The sequence below is a fragment of the Cebus imitator genome, unplaced genomic scaffold (assembly GCF_001604975.1).
Source record: "Cebus imitator isolate Cc_AM_T3 unplaced genomic scaffold, Cebus_imitator-1.0 Scaffold38, whole genome shotgun sequence".
Taxonomy (NCBI): Eukaryota; Metazoa; Chordata; class Mammalia; order Primates; family Cebidae; genus Cebus; species Cebus imitator.
In genome coordinates, this window is record NW_016107353.1 from 4,218,875 (window position 1) to 4,242,232 (window position 23,358).

General features: G+C 50.5%; 1 protein-coding gene and 1 long non-coding RNA gene across 2 annotated transcripts in view; one reads left to right on the forward strand and one right to left on the reverse strand.

Annotated features, from left to right (window-relative positions):
- Positions 1-1,894: 1,894 nt before the first annotated feature.
- LOC119470699 lies at positions 1,895-6,542 on the reverse strand. The gene is made up of 2 exons (XR_005199648.1): positions 5,924-6,542; positions 1,895-4,224 (listed from the first exon to the last, which is right to left on the reverse strand). It is a non-coding gene; the product is annotated as an uncharacterized LOC119470699 (long non-coding RNA).
- A 21-nt stretch (positions 6,543-6,563) lies between these two features.
- Positions 6,564-23,358, forward strand: part of RASSF5 (Ras association domain family member 5) — a 78,666-nt gene continuing 61,871 nt past the window's right edge. The window contains exon 1 of the mRNA XM_017525256.1: positions 6,564-7,121. Coding sequence (XP_017380745.1) covers positions 6,665-7,121 — 457 coding nt within the window. The 5' untranslated portion in view covers positions 6,564-6,664. The remainder of the gene's footprint in view (positions 7,122-23,358) is intronic.

Sequence of the window (23,358 nt, forward strand, 5' to 3'; positions counted from 1 at the left end):
CCTCAGGTTCAAGTGATCCGCCTGCCTCAGCCTCTAGAGTAGCTGTGTCTACAGGTGCCCACCACCACAACTGGCTAATTTTTGTGTTTTTAATGGAGACGGGGTTTTTGCCATGTTTGGCCAGGCTGGTCTCAAATTTCTGACCTCAGGTGATCTGCCTGCCTCGGCCTCCCAAAGTGCTGAGATTACAGGCGTGAGCCACCACACCCAGCCATGCTTCGATGATTTTTTAAAGGGTGGAGTTCTGGCTTCTTTTCCTTCCATCTCACAAAGGATCCTTAGTCAGGCAACCCCCTGGGAAGTGTTAAGGAAAGAGCCAGGCTGACCTGAAGTAGCTTCAGTTTATGTTTCTTGGAAGCTCAGAATGACTGCCACTGGAGCCGTGTGGGTTCCTTCCCTTTCATTCTCCACCAGAGACAGAGGAGGAGGGGTGAGATAAGAGGTGGGAGTGAGAAAGGAGAGAGGGAGGGGGAAATGAAGAGGAATGGAGAGGGAGAGGGAGAGAGGGGATGAGCAGGGCACGGGGAGAGGGAGCAGAAAGGAGAGTGGCAAGACAGGGAGATACAGAGGAGGAGACAGGTGGGGGCCGAGGTGGGGCAGGGAGAGCTCATGAGGTCACCCAGGCCACCCTGCTCTCGCTGGTCTGTCATAACGCAGTCCATGGCTTCATGCCACTGCCATGGGCCCAGAGCTGGCTTAGTGTTGGAATGCAAATGGCCGTGGCTTGGAGCCTCCCCCCTGGCTGAGGGAAAAAAATTGCTGACAAATCTGCCTGGAATATCTGAGTTTTTCCAACGAGGAAAGAAAACACACACATACACACACACACACACCCCACAGTCTTATCATAAGCCTGGCAGAGCGGCTCAGGATGGAAAAATTTTATAATTGAGATGTAGATGGAGGAGGTGCCACTAAAACTAGTGGTAAACAAGCCTCACCTGCCCCCACTCTACATGGTGACACCTTTCCTGGAGCCCTTGTATCCCTCCCTGCTTTTGTCCCCACCTTGGTCTGCCTTTCTTGTCCACCAAATACTGTCAAGGACCTAGGAGATCCCCTTGGGAACACTAGAGTTTGGTGACACACAGAAAGCCCGTCTCACCAAGAGTGGAGATGGTGCCCCACCAGCCCTCAGCCCTGGCCAGCTACAAACATCTGGAGGCAGGAAATTCACCCAGTCACCAGCATCTTGGAGGAAGTACATGAGTCTTAAATGGAGCTCCCAATACTACCCCAACTTCTACTCAGCAGGTCCTTGGGGGCTTTCCATGGTCCCCAAACCAAACAATTCCTCCACCTCCCCATCCCTGGGTGCAAGGGCCATGGCTTGAAGAGATGTGAAGAAAAACATCCTGGAATAGGCACAGGTTAATGAGCACCTCCAGTTAGCCCTGCACAAGGGGATCAGAATGACCGCTAAGACAGAAGTGAGGGAAGCGAACACGTACAAATTGAACTGCAACTCACGTGAGGATGATTGAATGTCAGGCACAAGTGACTTCTTGTGGGATCCCAGGGAAGGAGCCATGAGTGAGGTCTGGATGATTCTGGGAATGCTCTGGAGGGCCTGGTATTTGGACTAGACCTTTGGCATAGAGTGGGGTTTCCACAGGGAGAGGAAACTGAAGAAAGATTTTGCTGATTCTTCAAACTGCACCTACAAGGCGAGATCAGAGATTCTGAGCCCTGCCCTTTCTACTATACCAGCTGGGCAAGACAAAGGCAAATTCATGGATCTGAGTGGATATGAGTCCAGACTGTGACACCTTGGGCCAGTCACATGACTTCTCTCAGCCTTGATTTTCTCATCTGTAAAATGGGAATGCCAGCCATTTAACAGAGCTGCCGTGAAGATGAAATCATTCAAGCCAAAAGTGCCTGGCACATAATAAATGTTCAATGCATGTTTCTTGAGCAAATACATGTAACATGGAGCACTTTACAAGGGATTTCTTTCACAAACACATTTTGATCCTCCCACAACATTTTGTCATGGTCCCTGTCTCAGCCTAGTAATGTAAAGTATTACTGACCCCCATCACACATTGCAAACAGCACTCACTTCTTTGGAAAGCTGAGTTCCGCATGCAACATGCTGGCCAAGAAGGAAAGGAAGCAGCGCTGGAGACCTGTGTTTCATAGTTAACAAAAATATAAGCACATTTTTTTCAAATGTCTGTGGGCCGGGCGGGGGTTCACACAATTGTAACTATTCACTGCTATAACCTCATTTTCAAAATGTGGTCTGTGAGCCATGTGAATCAAAATTTTTTGCAAAATGCAGGCCAAAATCCAGACATACTGAATCAGAAGATCAGGTAGAAGAATATGCATTTTGAACAAACTCAGGTTCATAAAACTTGGAAAGTTTTGGGGGTTTGTTGTGCCTGTTGTTCTCTTAGTTTGGAACACAAAGGGCTTGTTTCATTCAGGTCTGTGTTTAAATGTCTGCTCCTTAGAAAGGTCTTTCCAGACTACTCAGTCTCATAGAGCAGCCTCTGTCACCTTCATCCCCTTAATGTGCTTTATTTTTCATCAAAGTACTTACAACCTGACATCATATTACTCTTATGTTTATCTATTGTCTGGCTGTTTCACTAAATATAAGCTTCATGAACATATTCATTTACTGTTGCACCTTTAGTGCCTAGAACAGTGTTTGATACATAGTGGATATCAAAGAACTACTCATTAAATGAATGAATAACCGCTCTATGCCCTCAAAGATTGCACTGGTCATTAAGGCTGATTGCCAACTGTTTCCAGCTCTTTCCCCCTCTGAGCACATGGTAGAATTGTACTTCTGCTCCTGTTTGTAGGATGGGGTCATATGACTAGTTCTGGCCAATAAGCTGTGAGCGAAAGTGACTGGAGCTTATAAATGCTGACGTGGGATCCTCCAGGTGCTCTCAATTTCCCTTTGGCACAGTGATTGGGAATATTAGACATGGTGAGTCTGATGAGCGGAGAGCCCATGCCAACCTGCAAAAGGCATGTCATGTGAGCGAGAAAGGAGTCTGTTGTTTCGGGGCACTGAGCTGTGGCGCTTTTTACTGTGGCATAGCCTAACTTGTCCTGACTCTTACAGTGATTCCATGTAGACAGTTGTGCAACTGTCAGAATCCCTGGGAGTTCCCTGAAAGCTTCGGGGATTTCAGACAACTTCAAATGCCTCAAAGCCAAACAAAACCCAAAACTTCCCCTTCAGGAAGTCAGGCCATGTTCTGTCCTTCCGTTTTCCTTCTTACTAGGGGACTTGGGGAGGGAGGCTGGGGGACAGCAATAAAACAACTCACCCAACGGGAAAACCAACACACTCTGGGACCACCTCTAAGTGATCTCACACCCTAACCACACACTCCAAACTCACTGTCATAATCCTTTCCTTTGGCCAAAAATAAAAGCAGCACACCCACTCTGCTGGGAGTGAGTCACAAACAGAAAAAAGTCGATGGGTTTGAGTCAAGGGGATCTACTAACAAGAGGGAAAACTCCCAGTGGAGGCGTTTCAGCAGATGCTGCAGTCTTACCCTTGTCACCTGGATGACCAGACAGATCCAAAGAATGTTAATGTCCAGGTATCTGACCCTACCCCAGCAATGTCCTGACCTTATAATGAAACCAGAGTTTATTTAGCACTTTTTCCCTGGGGAAGAAGGAGTAAGTTGCTATTCATGTAGGGTGCATGTGTGTGTGTGAGAAAGAAGTCTATATGTGTGTTGTGGGAGGGGGGAATGCTATTTCAGGAAGGAGACTGGGCTGGGAAAACTGGCATCGGAGGAGACACCTCCCAGCCAGGGAGTCTCATGCTGAGGTTGAGGAGGGCAACTACCCACCCCAACTCTAATTTCTTGGCTCAGGGAGATGAACCTTAAGATAAACTTTATAATAAACTTTTTGGATTGGTTACATGAAATTATATTATTAATATCTTCATTTTCATCTCCTTTCCCACCCCAGAAGCCAAATGCAGGGCTCTGGCCCTGCACAATCTCCTCCCACATTCATGCTGAGAGCAGCCACTGCCACTCCCAAACCAGAGCTGCAAGAGGAAAACAAAAATCAGAGCATTTTTCTGCATAGCCCAGACAACTGGAGAAGAGTTTTATGCCTGATGGTTCCAGATGGTCCTCAGTTTCCCATGGCCAGAGCTGACGCTCCTCCCCATGAGTCTCTCTATCCAGGAAATCTGGGCTGGACTGCCCAAACCATGCTTTGAGCCTGCCAGGAAGGACAGAGATGGAGACTGTTAGCAATTATTTCACAAATGGCATTTCAAAACCGATCTTCCAAGGATGCACCTGTTGTCAGATCTCTGCTGCTTCTTGCCCTACCAGGCTGTCACTCAGAGCTCAAGCTGGGTCCATGCCCAGGACCTCACCCACCTACTGCACTCCTAGAAGGGAATGAGTCTCAAGTGTGTGGAGATGGGTAACAGAGTGTGGACACAGCAAATATTCATATGGAATACAGGTTTCTGCAACAACCCCAAGAGAAGTATTTGTAGAAAAAGTGGGAGATGGAAATAAGAGAACACAAAGGCAAATCGTATTTTCCCTTTTATACCTTCAGCAGAAAGTATTCAGGAATAGCCCCCATTGGGCTTTTCTCTGTGGTGTCCGCTGAAGTACATTCACCTTGGGGAGAAGGAACAGAGAAGCCCATTCTCTTATCACCACCTCAGACCTGGAGCAATGGTTTTCCAGGTGGAGGCCCTGGATCTATAGCATCGACACCTGGGAACTTGCTAAAACTGAGCCATCTCAAACCCCAGCCCCAGAACTATAGATTCTGAAACTTTGGGGATGGAGCCCAATAATCTTAATTGGGCTTAAATAATCCAGGTGACTGTGATGCATACCAAGGTTTGATGTAGCAAAAGCAAGGTTAGGAGAGGGAAGAGGAAAGGTAGAGGAGGAGTGGGGCAGAGGGAGTGGCCTGTGGCTCACACACCTTAACCCTCATCGGAGCTCCTGTTTGGTAGCACTGTGGGGTTGACCTGTCCTATGGGTCATTCCTCAGAAACCACCTCGTAGGGTGAGCTCCGGCCTCTGGTGAGCCCCAGAACCCCAGGAACCTTTCCTCTGCTACAGATTCGGGAGGCAGAGGACTATGAGTACCACTAGGGAGAAGACATGGAGCAAAGCTGGCTGGGAATTCCCTGGTCACTGGACTCTGGAAATTTTAGGAATTACCTCCAAGGGAAAAACAAAAAGCAAAAGTGAAGATTCCCCTAGGAAGCACTAGGGGGAGACCCATCTCTGGCCTGGTAAGGGAAGGGAGAGACCAGGTCCAGAAGAATTTCGATTATTCTTCCAGAGTGACCATGCTAGACGGACCAGACCGAACCGGTGTTTTAAAAGGAAACCTGCGATCACTGAGTCGGAGTGACGGACCTGGCAAGTGCCCCATTACCACCCAGCTGTCTCCCCACCTCCAGCCCAATGTACAGTTAAGGAAATTGGGGCTAGAAAGGGCCCCATCCCAGGTTCAGAGATCCAGGAGTCCTCTTTATCCATGAGATGGGCTAGTTTCTATGGGCAAAGGTGCCTGTCTGTGGGAGCAACTACATAATTTGTGGGAACCAGTGCAACAAGAAAACGTCCAGCCCTTTGTTCAAAAAGTGACTTTCAAGATGGTGACCACAGAGCATTAAGCCAGACAGGGGTCCCGGAAGTAAATCCATGGGACAAAGTGCCAGGAGAAAGGAATTCTCTTTTTGGGTCCCACGAGCGAACCGTCCATACCAGGTACCAAGTAGGGCCTTTAGGGGAACTGGTATCTCCACAGTAATTATTCGAGCAGCCGTGGGGAGTGGAGGGTTGGCTAAGGAAGATAAAGTTCCCCCAACCGTTGGGGAGCGGGAGTGTTCTCTCAATCAGGGCTCCCCCCAGTCTTCCGGGAAAGAGGAATTCCTTACCCGGCAGGGCTGCGATGGGAGGGGAAATCCAATCAGAGCGAAAGTCGCACGTGGACAGCTCTGCCAGCCCCAGCTGCGCTGGCGACTTCCTGCGGTCCAGCCATGGGACCAGGCGCGGCTGCGGGAGCGCGCGCGGGGCATTCCCGATCCGCGTGGAGCTCGGCTCTAGATGGGGCAGCGGGCGGCGCCCAGCGGAGAATGGAAGGGCGGAGGAGCACGGCCCGCAGTCGGCGCTATCAGCGGAGCAGGGCGGGCGGATGCCTAGACGGAGGGGCCCTCCTCCGACCCCATCCAGCCAGTTCCCAAGCCATTTCCTCCTACCGGCTCCCTCTCGAGGCGCGTGGGGGTGCGGGGGGTCGCGCGGACCTGGTGTTGGGGGGAGTGATCCCCGGGGTAAGAGGCAGGGCTGAAGGCCAAGGGCCCCCAGCAGAAATGCGCCCTTTGAACTCTACCGTACCGAGGCGCTCCTCTGCAGAATCCTGCAGCTGATCCCAGTGAAGACGCCCCCAGATCCACAGTCGCGCAGACGTCGCCCCGCACCTACCCTATCCCTCTGTCCTTCGGGGGTTCCCTCGGGTCTTCCTTCCTGCCACTCGCAATCGCCCCGCCCCCGCCCCGCCCAGCGGTCTGCGGTCCCTTTAAAGGCGCGCTGGTGTGGGGCCGCCCCTTCTCTCGGGGCTGGCTCGGGAGTAGCGCTGTTGCCGAAGCCGCAGCTGCCAAAGCCGCAGCCACCAGCCGGGCATGGCCATGGCGTCCCCGGCTGTCGGGCAGCGCCCGTACCCGTTACTCTTGGATCCCGAGCCGCCGCGCTATCTGCAGACCCTGAGCGGCCAGGAGCCGCCGCCGCCGCCCCACGACCGGTCCTCGCGCCGCTGTGTCCCGGCGCCCCTCTCCACTGCGCCTGGGGCGCATGAGGGGCGCAGCGCCCGGAGGGCTGCCGGGGGGAACCTGGAGCCCCCACCCCGGGCCTCCCGACCCGCTCGCCCGCTCCGGCCTGGACTGCAGCAGAGACTGCGGCGGCGCCCTGGAGCGCCCCGACCCCGCGACGTGCGGAGCATCTTCGAGCAGCCTCAGGATCCCCGCGTCCCGGCTGAGCGAGGCGAGGGGCACCGCTTCGCCGAATCGGTGCTGCCGGTCGGCCCCGGCTGGTGTGACCTGTGCGGACGAGAGGTGCTGCGGCAGGCGCTGCGCTGCGCTAGTAAGTGTGAGGGCAGGGGAGGGGCGCGCGGGGACACCGCAGTCTGGGGGCGAAGGACTGCGAGGGCCCTGGGGCAGGGAGGGAGGGGCCATTACCCTCTCTGGCTCCAGGAGAGCCCCGACCATAAGGAGGTAACCTCTGGGAACACTTCGCTCCTTAGTTCCCTTGCCGGTATCCTTTAGCGCCTGCCCACTGCCTCGGTATGGTTATGTGGTATTTAACAGATACCTGTCTCCTGACAGGTGCGTGCCTCAGCCCTACACACACACGCACACACTTGCACACACACACACTTGCACGCAGGTTGTGTGGTGTGGGGTGATGGCCTCGGCGGCAAGGTCATTATGTCATCTACCTGTGCATCCTCATGCTTTTGTTGTGAGTTCTTGGGAGTGGATTGTGAGGCTGCTGTTAAGATGGGCGGTTGACCCTGGCTTATTAGGGTTAATGACAAACGTTTGTTTGTCCTCCTATGGTACAAGCTCAGACCTCTCCTCCAAGGGGACCTATTGGGACAGGGAAGAAACCTAGTTAGGCTTTGGATAAAGTCAGGCTGTGAGGCTGAATAGAGCCTGAGGTCACCCTGAACTGGTGCCCCCGTCTGCCTTTCACCTCTGGCCCCTCAAACCTTTGGACTGTGCTCCGATGTTTGGCTGTCCCCTGCCTCCTCCCCCTCCTCCTCCTGGGTTCCTGCCCCCGTCATCATGCTCTAACATTACTCAACTCCTGACAGGGTCCCTTCCTCTGCCCAGCTCTGAGGGTCCTCCAGTCACCTCCTGAGCCAGGCTCTTCTCAAAGCCAGAAAACACTGGGGCCCCCAGTATATAGATTTTCTGAGCCAATCTTCAGTCTTCTTGGGGGTTTATTATTTTTCTCCTCCTACAGTTAGGGGCGTGTATGCCTTTAATAGATGTCCACCCTCCACCCCCGCCCTGGTATTTGCTATTGCGTGTTTAGCAAAGGCTATCCATAGCCATGTGTTCATGTGTTTACATGGATATTTCAAATATCTGAAGCCCAAAGCACAGACAATGGCACAGCCTCTAACAAGCATCTCTGGAAATGGACTGTGGTTTGCATCTTTCAGCAAAGGCCCTTCCCCCATGACAGCAGCCTTGCATCTCCCATCCGACTGCAGTGTTGGGCAGCAGCAGCGATTTCCACGTCAGGAAAACCCTACCTTTCTTCTGCCTGCAGTCTGCAGCCAAGGCTGCTCGGTGTGCCACCCACTACAGCTGGCTGCAGGGAAGTAGAGCTCAGACTCTAAGCCTGGGTCAAGTGGAAGGGAAAGATTGGAAGGGCAAGTGGGTGCTGCTCTTTCCTCCTCCACTGGAACCCCCAGTTCAGGCGCTAATGAAGAAGGAGGGAGCAAAGGTGTGTAGAGGTATACGTTGTGGGTAGAGGGGCTGCTGTCCCTCAGTAAATGCCTTTGACTGCAGTAGAATCCAATGCAACTTGCCTTTGGACGTGCCGCAGCTTTTGCAGTTTCAAGATTCCCTTACTGCGTCCAACAACCCTGCACACAGGGAGAGAGGCAGGAGCCTCACGACAATGGCTTTTATTACAGCTGGAATCCCAGGAAATTTGCTTCATCAAAATTCTAGTTTGTACTTAGACTTTGGGGGACTAAGATTTTGCACAGTTTTGTTATTATTATTATTTTTTTTTTGGTTTGGTGATAATGGTGCATTTGTGTGTATTTGCATGTGTCTGTGTGTGATACTCCACAATTAAATGAATTTATTCTCATGTCACATCAGAATCGTCGATCTCCTTTGATTAAGTCATATACATCGTTTCTAGTGAAAGGAAGATCCAGGCCCTCCGGGCAGTACCTCTGACTTTGTGTGTGACTTGGCAAGGTCTTTTTACTTTCCTGGGTTCTCACAGCCCCCACATAGTTGGTTTAATACTATCGATGTCTGAACACTGGAGAGGAAGCCAAACTGGAATTGAGGGTTACAGAAAGAAGTCTCTGTTTGTCATTATTAATATTTAACTAACTGTGAACCTATGGCTGGGTGGCAAAAGTTGAGAAATGTTCTGATGTGTAGATGAGGGCAGGCAGGTGGAGTCACAGCAGGCCACACTCGCTGAGCATCTTTCTTTAAGTTGAAGGTCTGATTCCATGGTGGGGTTGCTTTGTTTGTCTTCATTTTGAAAAGCAACAGTCAGAAAGAGGACTTTTAAAATGCCATACTACGCAGGGATGAAGAGTATAGACTGGAACCAGAACCCTGGGTTTGAATCCTGACTACCACTGAGTCCCCATGTGACCTCTGGACATCTCTGTGTTCTGATTCCTTGTTTAAAAAAAAAATGATATTACCTACTTCATCATGTTAATGTGAGAATTAAATGGATTAATATACATAAGGCACTCAGAACAGGGCCTAGCAAAATGCAATACAAATCTTTAATTTAATATGAATATTATTGTCACCTCCCATCCAACAGCTCTAACAACTAGTCTGGGCTCGTGACACCTCCTAGGATTACCTTTCTAAGCTGCGAGAACAGTTTGCAAACTGCCTGGTTGCTGAGCTCAGTGGGGAAGTGACTGCCATGGCATCCCAGAAAATTTGGCTATTAGGTGTTCTCTAGAAATGCCACTCCTAACCAAGGTCCTGCTGTGGCTGAGGAGACCCTTCTGTGCCTGGCTTAGGGGCCATGAAGGCATTGGCTCCTTGTCTTTATGTTTCTTGTACCCAGCAGAGTGCCAGGCACAGAGCAGGGTCTCACTATGCAGTGACTGATGAGAGTCATGGCTTGTTTGTGCTATTAAATATCCCTGCCCTTGGAAACAAGCAGAAGGGCAGTGGGTTTGTGAATGACATCTGTCTTCACAGGAGGCTGACACTGGGTAGGAACCATGTTGGCAGAAGGGGCTTTTAGTAAGGAAAGCATTTTGGAAACACTCTTCCCATTGTCTGTCTACCTTTTTAGCAAAAGTTCATCTAACCTAAGCTTACCCTACTTCAAAATCTGTAACCAAGCTCTGGTGAATGCTAGATTTGTGAACAGGGAAGTTCAGGGTCAATGTGAATTTCCAGCATTAAAGAAATCGTAGTTATTAGATAGAGAAGGAAATCCAGTGGGGACCTGTGGAAAGAGAGAAAGAAAGGTAGTGTGAGTGCATGTGTGTGTTTTGGGGTGGGGGTGGGGGTGGTGATGGTGAGAATCCATTTCTAGCATTCTAGGAGGGAATGGTCAACAGCAAATAACCAGAGAAACTCACTGGCTGCCCTTTGGCTTTGTTCTCAGGGACTTTTCCTTACAGATTCTGTCCCTTACTGTTCCTCCTGTAGAAGGCGCATGGAGGTGGCCTTTTACCTTTCATCTCATTTTGGTGGCTACATGAGCTATGCTGGACCAGGGGATGGTCTGGCACTTGGAGGAACCTAAGCCTGACCCAAACCCTCCTGGAGGTGCTTAGACACACCATGGCCATTGTCAGTGAATGCCACCTGTCTGCTCCTGGAGTCAGAGTCTCTCTCCAGAGGGGGATTATTCAGAGCTGTGAAGTGTTAAGTGATTGGAATTACATGGTTGAAAGGGAGGCCCTGCCTGGGGCTCGTCATTTCTAACCTCCCCACTCTGTGATAGATTTTAATGACACTGTGAATGCAAGGCCCTGCCATGAAGCCCTCAGGGCAGGGCACTGGGCCTGCTCTTGCTGAGAATGGCTGATATCTCCCTGGGCCTCCAGTCTGGTCTCGCGTCTTGCTGCCGCGCTATTGGCTGGGTCCAGCCCCACTTTCTGCACAGCTGGAAACACCTGCGTGTCAGCCCTCAGATGCTCATTGACTTCCTGCAGCAGAGAAAGGTCTTCATGTCAGGCCTCTTGGAAATTGTCCTGTGTTGTTCTGGTGGCTTCTGTATTTATTTACCTTGGGCATTTGGAAGGTCTTTGTGCACCCAGCAGCACTGAGAGTGTGGTGTGTATTTTCCTTGATTTAGGCCCATGTTTGGCTTTGGAGTTTAAGAAAATGAAGCACAGAAATGGATATTTTGTTGTTAAAGATTGTGGGGATCCCCCACTCCAAGCCCTCTCCTACCCCTGACTCTAACTGGGGTCTTCTTGGGTAAGGTCCTATTGGAGGATGTGTGTGTTAGAGGCCCGGGAAAGAGCCTGGAATGCTTTCAAAGAGGCCTTCTCAGCTCCCCACGCTGCAGCCCATTTTTCCTCTCCTCCCTGCTTCCTGTCTTATCAAAAGATGAAAGTGAAAGGATTAAATGTGGGCTTAATTTTCCCCACTATTCATCAGAGCATGAAATTTTCTGATTATGGAGTGTGGGGGGCTTGAATCCCAGGTACAGTCAAAAATGATTAATGCCACTTGTCTGCCAGCCTAATTAGACTTGGTAATGAACATGTGTGTTTGCCTGCTGATCCTGCGGAGTTATTAGGTGGAAGTGAATTGACATCTCCCTGCAGCATTGAGGGTTTGGTCTGATATCCCCTCTCTTCTCCCCAATTCTACTGGTGAACCAGCCTGTGCCAAGCCTGGTAGGTAGTCCCTGAGTGACAAAGAAAAGACAGCCCCCAGCCCAGTCCCATGGGCCCTGCCTGGGTGGGAGAGTGAATTTATCCTGACAGGGAGCCACCTCCTGTGAAGTACATGCAGGTCAGGAGCCAGAGGCTTGGGAGAAGCTGCTGCCAGGCTGAGCCCAGGTCTGAGAATGGGCACAAGAAGAGTTCTTCACATGTCAGTAGTGCCTTTTCTCTGAAGAGCCCAAAGTGTTTTCATGCCTGCTGCTATATTCATGTTCAAAATAGCTTCATGCTTAACTCACATTGAAAGGGAGCGACCCTGGCTGGGTGTGGTGGCTCACACCTGTAATCTCAGCACATGGGGAGGCCGAGGCAGGCAGATCACCTGAGGTTGGGAGTTCGAGACCAGCCTGAGCAACATGGAGAAACCCCCGTCTGTACTAAAAATACAAATTAGCCAGGAGTGGTGGCGTGTGCCTGTAATCCCAGGAACTCAGGAGGCTGAGGCAGGAGAATTGCTTGAACCTGGGAGGTTCAAGAGCAAAACTCCATCTCAAAAAGAAAAAGACTTACCTGGCCAGGAGTTACCTGCTGACTTTGCCGAGGTCAGTGGTACAGTTAGAATCTCTCAGGTAGGCCTCATTCTGACAGGTCTTCAAGGCTTTGGTCCTTGAAGGTCATCAAGGTCCTCAAGCCATTTCCCCCACTTTGGGCTTTGTAGCCAGTATCTCTGTGTGAGAGGCAGCTACCTGAGATGGGATGGCCATGGGTGGGCCCCAGCTCCGGCCCCCAGCGTTCTCCCACAGGGCTCTCTCTGGCTCCCACAACTACCCCTCATTTCTCAGTTTCCTCATGGAGGGCATCTGCTGGCATTCTTGCCCTACCCAGGCTTACTATGAAGGCTCCTGAGGAACCTGTAAAAACATCTCTAGCCTCACCAGAATGCCCTTCCTGTTCGCATTCCTTAGATGGCAAGGTGAGTATTCTTAGGTGGATAAGTATTTGTGGGCATACAAAGCCTGCAGGCTCCCCACACCCAGCCCTTCTGAGGGAACCATGTTCCGGGGCTCAGTCAGCACCAGCTGGTGCGATCTCTTTCTCATGAGCTTGCAGACCTGGGTCTGTGCTGGTGGCAGGAAGCTTTCTGCCCCCCTGCAAGGTCTTGCTCGGTCTCTGCTGACTCCGGGCACCTGCCCCTCCTGCAGAGCTCTGTTCTGACTCTCCACGGCTGGGTGGGGAAGGGCTGGCAGCAGCTGGGAAGGCCGGGCTTGACTGGGGAGATGGTTTTGCATTTAGTCATTTTCAGTTTTTTTCCAAGAGTTTTGGCAAGCCTCTTTCCACATGTTCCGGGCTGGTTCTCAGGGTCAGAAGGAAAGAAGAACCAGTTTTGGGGCTTAGGGGTGGAGGTGATGATGTTAGACCAGGCAGAAGGCTGGGTTTCCTGGGGGCACTGGTTTAAGTGGAATAAGATCCAGGCTTGGAAGTAGTCTCAGGTTGCCCCGCCCCAGGGTCAAGACTATCTTGACTCAGACCTGGGGATGTGACATTTGGGTATTTTCTGAAGCACATAACCATGCTAAGGAGACCTGGGCCGAGCCTGGTGGCCCTAAGAGCTCTCTGTGATGTGGTCTTTGGCTGAAGTGGCTCTCAAGGCCGTGCCAGGCCTGTTGTCACGTGCCTGTGGTTCCTAGCATACACAAAGGTTTGTGAGAGATGTACTCATCGGGAAATCTTTGAGGTTCGATTCTCTTTTTTTGCCCTTTTTGGAGAGGAAGGAGGAAGAACAGTGGGGTCCCTCCCGGCATCGTAACATGTCTCCAGCCTCCCAGGGGAGAATGCCCCACTTTGGCTGAGGGGTCTGGTGACCCCTGAGAATTGTAGCAGGTTCCAAGATTTTCTTTGGGATTTTCCTACCTATAGTGAATGCCCTGGCCCCCTTTTGAGAGCAGGGGGTGGAAGGTTGGGGGGAGTGCAAGATGTCCGTGCCGAGGGCCTATAAGAGGGGTGGTGTTGGAGTTGCAGTATGTTCATTGTTGTGTGACACTGGGCAGTTAGGCGGATGGCTGAGTATGACATTCACCTGTGACAGGTTTATTCTTCGGTGGAGGGCCTGTGTTCTGCTCCCTCCGCTCCCCATTCCGGTTTTTTGAAAAAACATATCTCCAGAGTAGGGCAGGTATTATTTAGATGTCTGCAGTGGCCATTGGCTGGGGCTGCTAGGAAATTAAAACTTGGCTTACGTGGACCTTTAAGAAATTAGAGTCCAGGTTCATGAAAGTCAAGTCAAAAAGAAGAGTGATGTTCTTTTTTTTTTTTTTTCTTAAATCCTTTTATGTTTTGTTTCTACTGGACGCTAGATCTGGAAAAGAATTATCATTGTGTTTGCTGAAGATGCAAAGCTGGCATTCTGTGAACCTGCTAGAATGAGAATATTCATGTGGTATAGGAAGAGTTCAGAATGGCAAAGAAATCGTGGGAGCAGAAATAACTTCCATCGCACTTGGCTGTCACGAAAGCCGTTCCGTGGGAATTGCCTCTGTCAGGTCTGGAGTTCTCTCGTGAGGGCGGTAGGGCTGATTTAATCATGGGCCATCTCATAGATGAGGAAACAGCGCATTCAGGGAAGTCAAATGACTTCACTAAGATAACCCAGATCCTTAGTAGCAAAACCAGCACCAGAACCCAGCATGGAATTTTGACTTAGGCTAACACCATTGATAACACAAGTTAGTTGAGTTTACTTATTCATCTGCTGCCCTTCTGCCAGTGAATGCTGAAATGTCCAAAAAAAGGAGGTACAGGCAAAAAAAAAAAAAAAAAAAGTGAGCCACATAAATGCTAGAGAATCAGCTGGCACCGGACAGTTGAGAGTTGGCTCCACTTAAGCCAATTTTCAACAATCAGTTTCTAAATTGATATCAGCGTGTGTACATCAAGAGCTCTTTAGACAAAGGGTGAAGTTTTTCTAAACCCTAAGATGAAGAAACAAGTGTGTCTCTCCCCACTCCCTCCTCACCTCGTAGGTATTCAGTGTGTGTAGGGGGTGGACATGGAAATGCAGGTAGAAGATTTTTTTCTATTCACTCCTTCTTCTTGCCATGGCCAAGCTCTCAGAGTTCATGACATAGGACTAGCCAGGAACCAAAGTGAAATTAACAGATTGAATCTGCCAGGCGCAGTGGCTCAGGTCTGTAGTCCCAGCACTTTGGGAGGTTGAGGCAGGTGGATCACCTGAGGTCAGGAGTTTGAGACCAGCCTGGCCAACCTGGTGAAACCTTGTCTCTACTAACACTACAAAAAAAATTAGCTGGGTATGGTGGCACATGCCTGTAATCCTAGCTACTCTGGAGACTGAGGCAGGAGAATCACTTGAACCCAGGAGATGCAGGTTGCAGTGAGCCAAGATTGTGCCATTGCACTCTAGCATGGGCAGCAGAGCAAGACTCTGTCTCAAAACAAAAACAAAAACAAAAAAACCCAGTGGGATCCTAGAGAGGACAGCTAGGGTGAAGAAGAGATGGATGGGGACTGGACGATAGACTGAGGTCACCTAATGGACCTCTGGTTCTAATCTCAGGCAGTGATGTGGCCCCATGAGAAACAGTACATCTTGGCAAACCTCCACCCCCAACCCAGCTCTGACTCTGTGTATTCCTCTAGGTCTGTCTCTCGTTTGGAAACAGGTACCATTGCTTACTTCTCTTGCTAACTTGCAGGAGGCTGTTTTTTCCATCCAAGTTGAATGGAACATGGAGACTTTGTGGTTTCTGCTGAAACAATTATGTGGGTTTTTTTTTTAAACATCTGAAGAAAGTATTAAACACCCCCCCTCAAAAAATAAAACTTCAGAGATGCCTTGTTATTCAAATGGAACAATAGATTCTAGTTGTAACTTGAGAGTTTTGAGAGAAAGAGTTGAGCATGTTGTCTGTGACTGTCTATTCTGGTGATGAGTGTTTTTTAAAAGCAATCTGGAGGCACCTTTATGTAAACTAGGGTGATCATATATTGTACCCCAGCAATGAAGATGGTGAAGGCTGTTGCTTCAAATTATGCTGGGCCTTGGCTGGACTCTTCTTCAGCATGGAGGTCGTTGAGTCATGGCTTAGATGTCAGAGACAGCAAGAGGCCATTGCTGGCATTGTCCTGCCTCTAGGTAGTGCTCCTCCCCAACCATCTATTTAGTTTTCCAAGGGCCAGGAATAAAGATCCTAGAGCTTCCTAAAGCCCCATCTCCAGACTCTGCCAGTTCTTTCCTGCTGTCTTTCCCAATGGCTTGACCCATCAAAGAAAAGCTCAGTGATGAGGAGAAAAGAGAAGTGATGTCAGCATATTCTCCAGCCCAAACGGGGCATTTGCAAGGGATTTCCCCCCATTACATGTGACTCTTTTTTTTTTTTTTTTGAGATGGAGTCTCGCTCTGTTGCCCAGGATGGAATGCAATGGTGCAATCTCGGCTCACTGCAACCTCTGCCTCTCAGGTTCAAGCAATTCTCCTGCCTCAGCCTCCCGAGTAGCTGGGGCTATAGACACGTGCCACCATGCCCAGCTAACTTTTTTGTATTTTTAGTAGAGATGGGGTTTCACCACATTAGCCAGGATGTTCTTGATTTCCTGACCTCATGATCTGTCCACCTTGGCCTCCAAAGTGCTGGGATTACAGAAGTGAGCCACCGTGCCTGGCCGTGATACATATTTTAAAGTTTCCCCAGAAGCCCCATGCTCTCTTCTTTGAGGGTGGGAATGGGAATGAACCCTTTCCTGTTCTCAGCCAGGTGGGAGTTCCTGGGCCCTCTTGGAGATCTTGGGTGCAAGGACCAGAGTTGCAGTGGGGCAAGGAACTTGGCTTCTACCCCCTGCTTAATGGTCCCAGGTATCACTTCAGGACCTGGACTTACTTATGCCCTTCTTTTGGTCCAGAGGTTCTTGGTGAACTAGAGAGGCCACCATGAAGGCCACAGGCAGTTCTCTTCTCCCCAAGGAAGCATCAGGGAGAAAGAGCCAGTCCAAAACTGAGGAACGGTGGCATTTTGGGGGTTTCTATATTAAAGAATTGGCTTACAAATAATGTGTGTATATTGCTAAGCCCCCTCCCCATAGTGTGGGTGGAGGCCCTCTGTAGTTCAGGGTGACCGAAATGGAGAGCTGGTCTGATTTTCTAGGAGGGTAGCAGGTGATGGGGAGCCTCGTTGGAGGACCAGAGTGTAGCTTACATTTGTTCCACCAACAATTCCTTCTCTGAGTAAGCCCAAGGATATGGCCTTTGGGATAGGATGCACTTCAGCATTCTCTTTGGCTTGGGGGAAGATGATGGCACGAAGGAATTGGGCTAGAGGCTGGTGGTTGCGAGTGCACAGGGAATGACATATCTGCCTGCGCTCCTGAGTGTTGACTCCCTGGACCTAACATTGACCCGAGCACAGACGTAAGTGCATCTTCCACCAGAAAGTCTGCAAGTGTGTGAGTCCTCTGAGGTGCATTTCTCCTGGTTAAGGGACGGGTGTCCCTGCTGGCGATGGTGGCTTCATGCCTGTAATCCCAGGATTTTGGGAGACCGAGGCAGGATGATCCCTTGAGTCCAGGAGTCAAGACCAGCCTGGGGAACACGGTGCGACCCCAACTCTACAAAAAATATAAAAATTAGCTGGGTGTGGTGGTGCCATCTGTAGTCGCAGCTACGTGCAGGGGGGTGGGAGGATCACTTGTGCCCAGGAGGGTGAGGCTGCAGTGACCCATGATTGGATCCTTGAACTCCAACCTGGGCAATAGAGCGAGATCCTGCCTCAAAAGAAAAAAGAACAAGCGTCCCTCCTTCATGTTAAACTGGTCCCTGCTGGTGGGGTGGTTGGCAGGTGAGTCCTGTCATCTCTGGGCAGCCTCGGAGGGGCACCGCTCTCTAGCAGCTTTTCTGGAAGGCTCTGCTGCCTGTCTGGTGCCAGTCTTCTGTCTTGGACTGGGCAAGAGGGCCTCCCAGAACTTTTCTACTAGGGCTTGGCAGCTTCTGGGAGTCAGAGTGAAGGAACACCCTATGAGTACTGTTTTGGGGCATTTCTGCCCTTTTGCGAGAGACTTCTTTTTTCACCACCCAACACTCATAGGGTCACATCCTTTTCTGCTCAGGTATCTGGTCTCAGATAAATGAATGACCCGACCCTCTTCAAAGCAACACCACCTCCTGATGGGCCCTTCCCCCACCCTCGGCTTAGGATCGGAGGATGTGAATTAGCCCCAGTTTGTCCCCTAGGAGCCTGTACAGCTGGTGAAGCATTATTAATCCACCATCCCCAAAGAAATCCATTAACGAGCTCCTGGGCTGGGCACGTGGTGTGAGGTAACCGATCACTTCTGTCGTCGGAAACTTTGGAGACATTGATTTTCAGACTCGCAGACTGAGAAGTGAGGCTTGGGGCAGGCTCTTCCCTGCAGCCTGTTTGGTGGGTGTATTTTTATCTTATCACGCCAAAAGCCCCAGGAATAGAAAGTTTTCCATTGGGGGAGGTGGAGGGGAAGGGACCTCAGTGGGGAGAGAGAAGGCATCGGTCAGTCGGTGCGGGTGCCAGAGCCTGAGGGCCCAGGTGACTGTCCGGGTCATGCGAGGCCCAGGGCCTGCCCCAGAGCCCTCCCACACCGGGCACTCCACCCCTGACGCCAAGCCTGGAGAAAAGCTATTGATCTCCTGCGCGGAGATGACCGAGGGCCAGGAGGAGAAGGCTACCACTGCCTGCTTTGGGACTGTCACTGCTCAGCTCCAGCGGCTCTTCTGCAGGCTCCCGAAGAGCCGCTCGGTCTCCAAAAGGCAGCAGATCCTGCAGAGGTTCCGCATCGAGGCCCGGAGGGCTCGGGGTAGGTCCAAGCCAATCTGGTTGGGGGAGCTGGGGTTCTGAGGCCTCTGCTACCGGCCTTTCCCATGGAAAAGGAGTACAGGATCCTTCTAGCAGCCTGTTAGTTAGTGCTGAGCTCAGCACCGCTCCTTGCCCCTCCTGACTCCACAGGGACAAAGAACTGGGTGCCAGATTCAAAGGACGACATGGTCTGCCTATTTCAGAAGCCTTGAGTTGGTGGTGGATTTTAGCAACTTTTTGTTGACTGAGAATTAGGGCCAAGTGGTCGTCTTCATCACAGTCCCTGAGCTGGCAGAATACAGGTATCTAGGATGGCCACTGTCTCCATTCTGCTTATCCTCTAGCCCTTCAGACCCTGCTGAGCTGCTGAGTCAGCCTTGTGAGGACCTGGGAGCAGTGACGTTTCCCAGGCAAAGGCTTCTCACCTGCAGAGTTAGTGAAGGTGAAGGCTGCATGGGGCTGGAGGCTACTGGGTGGAGCACAGCTGGACAGGGCCTCTGGCCTCGGGAAGTGGCTAGGTCACTGATTCCTCTCCTGAGCACTAATTAGGGCGAGAACAGTTCTCACCGGAAGGATAACTGGATAGCACAGTGGTGAGTGAAAGATGAGAGACAAGAGACAACAGCAATCCAAATTCTCATAGGACCTGAGGTCAACCATGCCCCTTTTTCAATGAAAGGAAGCTGGAACCAACAAAAGGTCCTGCTGGTGGCAGTGCCGGGGCCGGGAACCCTGGGCACCTGCCTTCCAGCCTGGGATTCCTTCTGCTGTCTCATGCTGTCCACAGCATCTTCCATTTCTGTAGCACTCTGCTAAAGACTCAGAGCATTTATGTTTGTTTGCTTTTAATATCATTTATTCCCTCCAGATCCTGGTGTGGTGGGAATGGGAAGGGGATTATTCTGTTTCACAGATGAGACAGCTCAGACACGTAAGGCCTCTTGTTAAAGGTCATTGCCATCTGGCCGGGATGGAACCTGTGTCTCTTGAATAGTTGGCAGTCTCTGGAGCATACATACTTTTCTTAGGGCCCCTGTCTCCATTTTTCTCTATACTTCTCTCATGTACTTTCAAGAATCAGTGGGGATCTAGGCAGGTCCCCATCATGAGTCACAGGGATGGGACTAGAATGAAGTACCATCTCTGGGCTAAGGTTTTGAAAGCAGAGTTTTAAAAAACAACAGGATCTTGATTATGAAAAATATGATTTTTCTGATGAAGGCTTTACCTCTTGAGAAGTGGAAATTTTGATTGAACTAGACCTAATCCCCATTTGGAGACAGATATTCCTTAGCCAGCCTGAATAATTTATCCTCATCAATAGCCTAATACATACTGTGACCTTCACTGAGAAGAGAATTGGACACCGAGTTTCTCAATTTAAATGCTCACGAGCATGTTGGTATTCATCCTCTCTTTCCCCCCGCCCCCTTTAAGAATTATTCACCAGATCATTGCCTTGCTCCTTTGCTATTCAGCCCAAGGAGTTATAGATTTAAGTAAAATCAATCAGGCCTGAAGTGGCAGCATTAAGGTCAGGGCACATACTGCACTGTGGCTATGATGGACTCGCTTAACTTCTGTTAGCACTGGGGCTTAATTGACTAAAGAGGCGGGGAGAAGACAGGATGCTGAAGATCATGGGAAAGGTAGACTGCAGACTGTGGACATCTGGAATATCCTCACCTCACTCGTAAGACTCTGTGAGCAGCCTGGAGTGTGGCATTTAAGAAAACAGGCTTGGTGGCTGGGTGTGGTGGCTCATGCCTGTAATCCCAGCACTGGCCAACATGGCAAAACCTGTCTCTACTAAAAATACAAACATTAGCCCAGCAAGGAGATGGGAACTTGTAATCCCAGCTAGTAGGGAGGCTGAGGCAGGAGAATTTCTTGAACCTGGGAAGCGGAGGTCGCAGTGAGCTGAAATTGTGCCACTGCTTTCCAACCTGGGTGACAGAGCTAGATTCCAGGCTTGCATTGAGTCAGGATCCTGCAGTTCTCACTTTCCCACCTTCTGGCTGTGGGGCCTTCCTCCTGCAGATTAACCTCTCTAGGCCTCGTTTTTCCAGGTATAAGATAGGACAGAAAATCCCAACCTCAGCTCGGTATGGGTTGCATTAAATGTCAAGCAGTTGACACGATGCTTGGTGCATAGAACGCTTTGCCTTGGGAGCTACTGTTGCTGAGTGCTCCCAGGAAGACCTTTCATAGCTGCTCCCATCAGCCTGCAGCACAGTTGTCTGCCCCTCCGTTGTTCCTGGGCTAGGGTGCGCTGCCTGCATCTCAGTGGGAGAGACAGGGTTTGAAGGTTGCCCAGGCAAAAGTAGAGGAGAGCCATAAATTCAAAAACACAGTCCCTGGAAAAATTCCTACCATTGAGTTTACCACATCACATAATTAACAGGCAGAGCTAGATTAGCCCACTGGGTATCCTTAGGAGCTAGGCAAGCATGTCACCAAGGAGCAAATCATATGTCATTTTAAAAGGCTGCTAGGGAGGTCTGCGGAAAACAGGCCTGGGTCTCTCCAGAAATCTCTGGTGGTCCTGGCTGCAGCGATGCAGCTGTAAAGAAGCCTTTGTGTGTCTCCAGTAAAGAGGGGCTCTGACATAGTCTATTTACTTTCCTTCTCTCTGCAAAAAAGCCTGCATTCGCCCAGTTGGTGATTGGCACTTTGAATGGCTGCAAGTGACATCGAAGCAGGTGTGGAAAAACCAGTTGGATGTAGTAGCCTGGTTGTTCCCTGACAGGCTGAACCTGCCTACTCCTGGCCTCCTGTGACCTCCTGGCATGAGCACTGGGCACACCTGTGGTGCATTCATATCTGTACTTCTGCATGAGCTTCATCTGCCATCCTGCAGTTTGCATCTGCCCAGGCAGGTCTCCTTGCAAACCTATTTGGCTATCCTTATCTTTGGGGTCTGTGGGATACTACCATGGATATACTCCAGGTTGCCCTTTTGCCCCTTCTCGGTGATGATGTCTGCTTCAAAAACAAAAGCATGGCCAGGCGCAGTGGTGCATGCCTGTAATCCCAGCACTTTGAGAAGCTGAGGCAGGTGGATCAACTGACATTGGGAGTTTGAGACCAGCCTGACCAACATGGAGAAACCCCACCTCTACTAAAAATACAAAATTAGCCGGGTGTGGTGGTACATGACTGTAATCCCAGCTACTCGGGAGGCTGCGGCAGGAGAATTGCTTGAACCCGGGAGGCGGAGGTTGCAGTGAGCCGAGATTGTGCCATTGCATTCCAGCCTGGGCAACAAGAGTGAAACTCCATCTCTAACCTCCCCCCCGCCACACACACACACAAAACACCAAACAAATGAAAGCAACCCTCCCCTCCTCTTTCCATATGCGCTCCTGACTTCTAGAGCCCACATCCTTTGTCAGCCACCCAGGGTACTCCGTCTGTCTTCTCAGGGGCCCCAGGGATGGGCGAGAAGTCCTAGAGCCTAGGGTTGGGGGACCTCTGCTGCTTTGTCTCTCTTACACCCAGAGCAGAGTGACAGGCGCCTAGAGGAGGGCCCCTCCTGAGCGGGGCTGGGGCCGAAAGGGTATTTGGCAGCTCCACACTGGCTTTGGATACCACAGGCTTGTTGCTATTTGTTGAATTCCCTTAAGCCCAGCTGCTTACAGTGTTTTAAATTGTTTTTTCTTTTCTTAAGGGGCCTGACAATAGGATTTCTTTTTCCCCGTGGTGATGATCAAACCAGTATGTATCTTTACTGAACTCTCTCGAATCCTTTCATAGCCTTCTCTGGTCGCACGGGTCTTGGTTGTGGCCTCCTGTGCTTTGTAACAGTGCTGAGCTCTGGCAGGCCCTCGGTCAGCACATGTTGAGTGAATGCAGACCACACATGCACAAATGAACAACTGGTGAGGAGCTGGGGGATGTGGGAAGAGGGCAGACGGAGCCATAGAAAAAGGTTTAGTTCTCTCTTTCTGTGTCTCTGAGTACATCTGTCCTGACGGTCACACAGACTTTAATTGCCCTATTCAAAAACCGTGCCATGTCTTTGGCCTGCTCTCTGCGTGGCCATACTCCAAATGCAGCTTGACCCTTTTCCGATACGGTGTTGGAGGGTCCAGGTGACAAATCTGTCACATTCACTTGCACGTGAGGAATGAGGTCTCTTTGGCTCGCTCACGCTCGCACCCTGCCCCAAACCATTTACTTTTATCCTTTCTCCCAAAATAGGTTGCCTCTTACCATTCTTGGCCAAGGGGGGGGATTCTCAGGGCTGCTCTGTGATGTACACTGAGGAACTGCAGACTTTCCTGCCTCTCTCTGCTCCCTCCACATTTTCTCTTGACATCAACAAACTGAATTGCAGGAGGCCACAGTGCCGTGGTATAAGAAGGTCCGTCAAACAGAGGTACATCTCTTCAAGGGGCAGAGAGCGTCATCAGGAAACATAATGTATATAAAAAATACAAAGAATCCCCTACAATGTAGTCAAGTCGAAAATGGATTACAATTAAAATGTAAAATAGTTGAGCTATTGGAAGAAGACTGGATCCATTTAAAAGTAAGGCTAATTTTAGACAATGGTGGGCAATGGTTAAAACAACAGAAATGTTATAAGCATTGGAAGTGTAAAAAAATAAATGCTGGGCGCAGTGGTGCACACCTGTAATCCCAGCACTTTGGGAAGCTGAGGTGGGCAGACCACCTGAGGTCCGGAGTTCAAGACTAGCCTGGCCAACATGGTGAAACCCTACCTCCACTAAAAATACAAAAACTAGTTGGGCGTGGTGGTGGGCACCTGTAGTCCCAGCTATTCGGGAGGCTGAGGCAAGAGAATCACTTGAAACCAGGAGGTGGAGGTTACAGTGAGCTGAGATTGCACCACTGCACTCCAACCTGGGCGACAGAACAAGACTCTTTCTTAAAA